This window comes from Geospiza fortis, unplaced genomic scaffold (assembly GCF_000277835.1).
Source record: "Geospiza fortis unplaced genomic scaffold, GeoFor_1.0 scaffold188, whole genome shotgun sequence".
Taxonomy (NCBI): domain Eukaryota; kingdom Metazoa; phylum Chordata; class Aves; order Passeriformes; family Thraupidae; genus Geospiza; species Geospiza fortis.
The window spans coordinates 1,456,433-1,464,510 of NW_005054337.1; the positions used below are offsets into that span (position 1 = coordinate 1,456,433).

Here is an 8,078-nt window from a genome sequence, read left to right on the forward strand (position 1 = left end):
GAAGCTGGAAGCACTAATGAAATCTCTTGATGACAGTGCAAAGGGAGAAGGCATCACCAGCCCAGAGGGGATCTGGCCAGCCTGTTATTCTCAGAGTAAAAGACATGGGATAACATTAAATAGCACCAAGTGCCAAGCCAGGCTTTAGGGACTCAGAGTTTTGCTCTCAGCAGAGCTCAGCCCTTGCAGAAAGCTGAGGACACAGAGGGTCTGGCTGCACTAATGGGTGCAGCAGCTCTGGGAGCACTGGTGGGTTATTAATGGTTCAACTCCCTAGAATACAAGTCAGATCTTTGTGTTCAAAAACCTCAATTCAACCCAAAACCAGGGCAGGACAGTGCTGCTGAGCTGTCAGGAGAGTAGGAATCCTTCCTTCAGGGAGACTGACTGGCTTTAGGTTAGCAAAGCAAATGCTGAGAGGGTGAGTTGGTGGCACCACATCCCCTAAGAGCTCTGGGGAGGTGGAAGCTGCCCCTCTTGGCTCCTCCACTTAAATTCCCCCTTCCTGCTGTGTCTTTTGCTTGTGACCTGGCTTGAACCGGCGCTGCTGCACATCCTCCAGTGCCATCTCCTGTGGGATGGCTCCCAGCTCTCCTGGCATCCACACACAGCCCCAGCCCCACCACACCTGGGGTCTGGCCTGGCAGCACAGTGTCCCTTCTCCAGCAGGACACTCGAGGGCATAGAGGACAAGATCTCATCCCACTAACGTGCAATTGGGAGAGGGAGCTTCCCTCTTTGCTGCTTATGATCTAAAAGTCTATTTAATTGTAATTGTCCTCAGGCCTGACTGAGGCTGCTCTGTCCCAAGCAGCCCCAGCCACACACTTTCAGTGGCTGCACACCAAAAGATAGAGCAGTGTTTATGTCACCAGTGACTTGCCTGAAAAAGGCCTTATTCAATGGCAAACAGGAGCAGCTCTGATGAAGACGTTACAGGCTTTTATAAGTTTTCCTGTATCAATTAAAGCAGATTACCCATCACCTCATTTTTAATGTGGCTTGATGAAGACTGCAGTAAAAAGTATGTAGGAAAGAGACAAGTGGTTCAGCATCGAGGTTTGCCTAAGCAGGTGTCGATTTGGGATGTTTCTGCCTTCACTTTGTTGATTTAATGCCTTTAAAAAACACCAGCACAAAGGTGATGCTCTACATGCTCTGGGCCAGGCTTTCCCTCCCCACTGTCCTTTGGGGAATTTTCGTGTATTTTGGCACGAGTCCCGAAAGGGGAAACGGGCTTCGAGGTCTGTTAAAGCTGCTCTCCATCCCTCAAGAGCCGCAACACCGAACAGCTCCCCCCCCCTCTCCGCTGCCTTCATCTGCTTGACAAAAGGGCTTCTTATTGTTATGCAGACGATGCCCTGCTTCCAATTAGTCGATTAATCGTCCAGTTATTCAGGCAATTAGGTGACAGCTGCAGAGATGGCTTTGTGGAGCACTCTGTCCTGCCCCTTAGATATGTCACCTGCTCCAATTACCACCTCCACTCAAGTGTTCAGCAATAAAAGTTGGAGAAGGGGCATGCCCAGTGCTGGCTCCTCCCGGCTCTCCAGGGTAATCCGAGAGTGGAGGAGCAAAATGCTCTGAAATTGGGTTGGTTTAGGTGCAATTACTCTTTGACACACGCGGGAGGCTGCAAGGAGAGGCAGCCCCTGTCCAGGTTAAAGGCTCCTACCCCTGGCAAAGCCCCTGGGCAAGGTTTAGGGGGAGCTCGCAGGTAGGGGAGGCTGTTACATCTAATGAGAAGCTCTGGAGGCTGCACAGGCTCTGCTCCTGCTCTTTTGGCTGCTGCTGTTGGCATCCCAGCGCTGCTAAATGAGTGACAACAGGAGCACCGTGACTGAGCAGAGAACGGGGGGCTGAAGGAGCATCCAGCACCAGAAGTGATGTGACAAATACGTGGAAAAAAACCTCTGGTTAGTAGGATGGTGTCCCCAGTGATGCTGAAACACAGACCCTGGGCATTAGGTTTGACTGGGGTTTAAATCTGGGGTGGGACAGAGGATGGCTGGAGGGTCTCCTGTGTAAAGTCATTCATCCAGAGCTGCAGTTTATTTCTTTAACTCTTGTGATTCCCCTGATGAGTTGTCCCAGAGGACTTGGACACAACCACTAATAGAAGACCCCATTAGTCCCATGGGTTTGCTGCCCTCACCCAGGTTTCCCAGCTGAGGGGCTTCTCTCAAGCCAGTCCCACCATGTGCCCTCCCCATCCCTCCCATGGCCAAGGAGGAGCAGGGTCCTTACCTCACCTCCTGGCCGATGAGCTCCGTGGGCACTGGGCAAGGGGCAGGATGCAGCAATGGAAACAAACACAAGGTCAGAAACAAACCAGAGGTGCCCGACCCCCCGAGACTGAAGCTCTCCTGACAGCAGCTGGGTTTCTGTTTCCTCCCATTTGGAAAAGAAAGAGCCAATTTTTCCTGTTGTCCTTTGTTGCATGCCAGCCTGTAGCAAATTATAATCCTGCCTTGTAAATCCTCACACCTGTGCTGCTTTTGAGGCAGGTGAGTGCACACTGGCAGCATCAGGGACTGCCTCTGTTCTTTGAATCTGTGATGACTTTGAAGTCAATGGAACTATTCTGACATGCATGCATGTAACTCAAACACTTCTAAATAAAGACTGAGTTTTCTAATGCCTTCATCTCTCTTTTTGCCCTTTAAAGATGCTCATCAATTTCTTCTTTCGCACTTCACAACTGTTTTCCTGCAATGGCCACATTCACCTCTATAACACCAGCATCTTTCTCCTCTCCCTGTCCCATCAGACTGATGCCAATGCTCAGACATATGCTGGAGATTTGTTATTTGGGGTATAGGGTAAACAAGAGTTTGTAGGATTTTTAGGAATTATTCCCCACCTGTGAATAAGAGAGCTTCTCACTGCTCAAAACAAGAACATAAAGCCATCTCACAATTGCAGCTGAAACCTTACATCCAGCCAGGAATCCAAATAATCAAGAGGAAAAAAAAATTCCCTCAGCACAAGTCTAAATTTGCCCAGGCTAAAAACCATAACACGTTTGCTCAATTTGTTTGAGCTAATTGGGTTTCCTGGGATCCAGCTCCCAGTGGGATGACTCACAAGCTTCAACAAACTGGAGGCAGTGACGAGTCCCAGGGTGCAGGCAATAAATTACCTTTTCACATCAAGAAATCCAGATTCAAGTGTGGAAAAGGCAGGGTGTGAGAAAATAAATAGAATCAGGATAGTCTCATTTGCAACCTGAACGAGCACCTTTGTGTAAGTGCAACAAAGCAATGAAATCCAAATATTCGAGCTCAGCTCAACACAGCTGGCAACATCTGGGTTTGGTTTTGTTTTTAAAAGGTGCAGATGCTGTAAAGAGCAAGGAGGAAGGAAGGTGAGGACAAAAGGAAGGTGGCCCAGCCCAGCTGTAGGGTGAAGCTGCAGTCTCTGCAGCCATCACACCTTTCCAACCTTGTTGGTTCCTCACTTCCAGCCACCTTTGTCACTCGTTGCATCTACAGCCACAAAAATGAACCAAAAAACAGACAGGCTGCTCTGTAACCATCACCCATGGCTATGGGACTACCTGAGGTGACACCCTGAGCTCTATCAGAGCTCTCACCTTCTCCCAGAGAGAAAACATGCACAGAATTTCAGGGTTTTTTTGGGTTTTTTTTCTAATCCAGAAATAAATCACAATCAATCTCAATTAACCAGTTGTTTGTCCTCCCATCCCTGCCAGGGCATGGCCCATTTGCTTCTGCAGCATGAGCTACTTCTGCCAGGCACTCTCAGATGTGTGACTTCAAAGCCGCTGGCAGAATGAGCCTGATGAAAGCCCTGGGAGCTGATCTGAAGCTCCAGTGATTGCCATCCCCTACAGCAAAGCAGGCACGGGGGCTTTTTCCCTTATTTGCCTGTTATTTTCCTTCAGCTGAATGTAGTGGATGAGGGTTAAATATCATAAGAACCTATAAAGTTTTGTGGTTGGGACGTTTGTAGGTTTTTTAGACAAATTTCAGGAGAGGTTAGAGCAGGGGTAGTGACCAGTTAAGAGTTAAGCCTGGACTTGAAAAACCAAAGCTTATTTGGAACAAGGGAAGTGCAGGGAGCTGAGCTCTGCAGAGCCCAGTGTGCCCCACTCACCTCGGACAGACTTGGATCGCGTGCGTGCTCTCTTATCATCATTTTCTAAACTCATCTGCAACAGAAAGAAAAAAATCATTACTGAAAGATAGCCAGAAAATCATCATTAAAGGACGAGCTTGTATGTGGTTGTGACTTTGTGGGTGGCTGGGAAAGCTTTCCCGTGTTTTTGAGATGGAGGTTTCTTACCTTGATGCTGTTGTTCAACCCACAGTGCCCAGATTTAGCAATTTTAAATTAATTTCCACATCCTGGGACACAGGAAGGACTTTGTCTGTTGAGTAGCACAGAGCAACAAACGCCCAGATGTGTTGGCTGTGCATGAGGTAGCCCTTGTTAAGGGCAGAGCTGATTTCTCTGGATTTACAGCACAGAACTGCTGTGAGCACCTGGGTGGAATGCCAACACAGAATCAGAAATCTCTGAATATGCACCTGAGCTGATCTCCTGGCTGAAAATGGGCAATTTTTCACAAGTGCCCTAAAGAACAACCTCTCCTCTCTGCTTAAATTTGCCACAAAGAATGACTGCATCTAAATAACTCACAACATGGACATCAAACACGAGGTCTGCTGGGACCACGGGCATGAATAAGTAACATGAGGGACTTCAAAGTTCTGGATATTAATGAAACATCACCACATGCCACAAGGTAGCAGAAGTCTGAAGTGCAGCCACCTCTGGGGTACAGCACCTTTGAAAGCAGGCAGTGCCTGGAGGTGGGAGCAGGAAAGCAGGGACCTCCACGGCATGGCTGGAATGATATAAATGGGATTTCATTAACGTTGTCAGAGGAGCTGCTGAAGTGGTCAAAGAGCTGCTTTCTGTCACAGATGCTCTCTCTGCAGGCAGGAGTGTTTGGCTGTAAATGCCAAGGGGGAATGGCAAGGTCGGGGTGTGAGCAGGGCAGGGGGTCAGAGCCTGCTAGGTTGGGAAGACAATTTGGTTTTTACTGCAATGTTACCATGTGGGACACTTCCTCCAGAGATTACAAGGAGAGAGAAAAGGAGGTGAAAGAACCATTTGCAAGTGGGATTTGACATAATAAAAACCAATTCTCTTTGGAATATCCTCTACAGGCCCAGTTAAAGAAGGAAGAGTCCAGCTCCTGTATTATTCCTGAATGAGGAGTTTCCATGGCTCCAGCACCCCTGACAGAGCAGGGACACCAGCTCTGCTCTCTCTGGTCCAGGGGCAGGAAGGGACACGCACGTAGAGCATGTGCTGCTCCACTGGCAGTAGGGATGGTGCAGGTAGGGTATGTGCTGCTGAATGCCCACATGCACCCTAAAAACATCTTGATGAATGCTGCTCCCAGCTCCCAGGGGCTCCTCACCCTCAAAGGAGACACTGCTTGGTGCTTTCCCTGAGGTTTGGGAGCAGCAAAGAGGGAGGGAGGCTGTTGGGACAGGCAGGGAGAAAGGACCAAGGTCTCCAGCCCTTGGGGCATCACAGCTAAAACCCCTCAGAGGAGGGATGAAGCTTTCCCCAGGCACCTCTCTCCTTCACACTGCCACCTTCCAGAATTCAATGTTAACATGCAATGATTTGTTAGATGGGGGGATTGGAGAGGAAAAAAGAAAAAAAAAAAGAGGGAGGGTGAGGGGAATCAAAACCTGGAGCAATTTATGCACCCTGTCAGCATTCAGCTCATGGCACGGCAGTGTTGTGCTCCACGTTTATTACAATCTTCCCAATAACACAGCAGACAATTACTATAATTTGTATTTTTAAAGCCCCAGTTCCCTGTGGACCAATGGCTCTGGTTTAAAGAGTGGAGAGGAGCAGGTGTCACGGGGACTTCATTACATTTATGAGCCTTCCAACGCCGGCGTGCGCTGAGCTCGCTCCCTAATGCCGCCACACGCCGCAGCACCTTGCACTGCTGGGAGCCTCCACCAACAGCAATGCCAGAGAGGGCTTTTTCTCTCTTTTTGCTCTCTCTTTTATTCCTTTTTGGACTATTCTTACAGGGAATTGGTGTGTGTTGGGGCAGTATGGGTTTCCTGCAGCTCAAAGGGGCAGAGGAGGTCAGGTTGTGGGAAGGGCAATGGGTAAAGCCTGTGAGGGGCCAGGACCCACAGACAGCATGGAAAAGCAAATCAAAATTTCATTTTTCTTAGCCAGACAGGTGGGACGGGCTCAAGCTGCTTATCTATAAATAGGGGAGATCCCATTTCAGGTCACATTTGTCTTTGGGAGTTAAATATCATGTGAGCTGGCATGCAGGCTCCTCACTACACCACAGCACCTCAGAGCAGTTCCTCCCATTGCCTCCCATTCCTCTTTCAAGGCAGGATCAAACTCCCTGGGAAGGCAGGAGCAGGTTCAGTCACCACATGGGCAAAGGGGACAGGAGCCACCTAAGGCAGGGACAGACCCACAGAGTCACAGAATTCTCAGGGCTGGAAGGGACATCTGGTGACCCAACCTTGCTAAGGACCAAAGAATGGAAAAGCCAAATAGGCTGCCTTGTTTGGCCGAATCTTAAAAAAGAAAAACCAACAACAGAAAAAACCAAACCAAAACCAAAAACCAACAACAACAAAAAGCCAAAACAACCCAACCCCAAATTTCTAAATTATTGGGAGTTTCCCCCAGAAGGAACACCCCATTGCTTGTTAAGAGACCCTGACACAGCCTCACGGCTGTGTTTTTATAATGTTTCACTTATATCACCATCGGGATGGGTGAGCTCTGTGCTCCCAGATTCTGTTTTCTACCATCAAGCCCCTTTTTTCAGCTTAAACCAACACCAGGATCATCTTCAAAAATGCTCATTTCCCTCCAAAGTGGAGAAACACCAGGAATAAGATCCATTATGGAGCTCAGCCCCCGCTCCTCCCAGGCAAGCTAAACAACTGGCAGAGCCCTGACTGTGCTTCTGGAGCCTCTGTGATATCAGGCTCAGATGCAGGAAGGTTACATGAAACCATTGTCCTTTATTGTTGCCTTCTCAGCCAGAAGCCCTCTAGACAGATCGTTTTAATGTGAAATTTCAGGTCACACAGTGCATGTTTGCAGTCCTGGAGACCGACAGGCTATTTTCATTAGCTCTCCCTCTTGTTCACATAACAGCCAGGCTGAGGAGCTGTCTGGATTTCAGTCTTATTGCTTTAACTCTGAATGAAAACAAAGCAGCCCAAAAGGAAACCTGCAAATAAATTATTGCTGCCAGATGCCAGTCACAAGCACATTAGTCTGGCTGGAAAAGACAGAGGTTTATTCCACATCTCCTCACCCTATGCATGGATTATCTCTAAGATTAAATCAATATCAGCATCTAGCAAGTTTCCTAACCCAACACTACAGGAGAGGACCCTATGCTGGGTCTCAGGGCACTTCCTTCAGGATTCAGATCAGTGATAGTCAGGGTAACCTTGGAAATGTGACTGCATCTCTATGTTCCCCTTTCCCCCCTCTTTTCTCTCTAAAAGTAAGAAATGTCCCCTACCCTGTTTACCCTCACTAAGGAGCTCCCTGACATGAGCAGAATACAACTTATAATGATAATTTGTCAATGCTGCAGACTTAAATCAATGATGTTCAGACAGATAAACTTGAAAAATAGTTTAACCCGAGCACAGTGTGAATTTTAACAGCCAGATTCTACAGCCCAGGTCTTGTTCTGCTGCCAAGACAGCAATACAGCAGGGATCTGAAGTTTCATTTTCTGGAGTACCTACAGGGTTGACATTTTCTTCTTCCTTCTTGTCTTAATACACATTCCCTTTGCATTGGAAACCTGAGGAACATAACAGAACACAAACCCACTGGGAGCCCAGCACGTGCTGATGCCCAGGTGTGCCTGGGCTTCGACAGCTCTATGCAAATCTGCCATTAAAAGCCCTGCTGAAATTCCCCCTGGTCAGCAGTAATACTTTTTATGTATTCAAGAGCACCACGGAGCTCAGAGAAAATAAACATGCTGAAAAACCCTTCAGCTGGACAAAGAGAGG

The 8,078-nt window shown here is 48.1% G+C and overlaps 1 protein-coding gene across 4 annotated transcripts in view; it reads right to left on the reverse strand.

Annotated features, from left to right (window-relative positions):
- The window catches only part of MYT1 (myelin transcription factor 1), a 42,538-nt gene that overhangs the window by 31,279 nt on the left and 3,181 nt on the right, over positions 1–8,078 (reverse strand). For all 4 annotated transcript variants that reach the window (XM_031057938.1, XM_031057936.1, XM_031057937.1 and 1 more), the window contains exons 2-3: positions 4,120–4,174; positions 2,248–2,278 (exon numbers count right to left, since the gene is read on the reverse strand). In XM_031057938.1, coding sequence (XP_030913798.1) covers positions 2,248–2,278; positions 4,120–4,174 — 86 coding nt within the window. The remainder of the gene's footprint in view (positions 1–2,247; positions 2,279–4,119; positions 4,175–8,078) is intronic.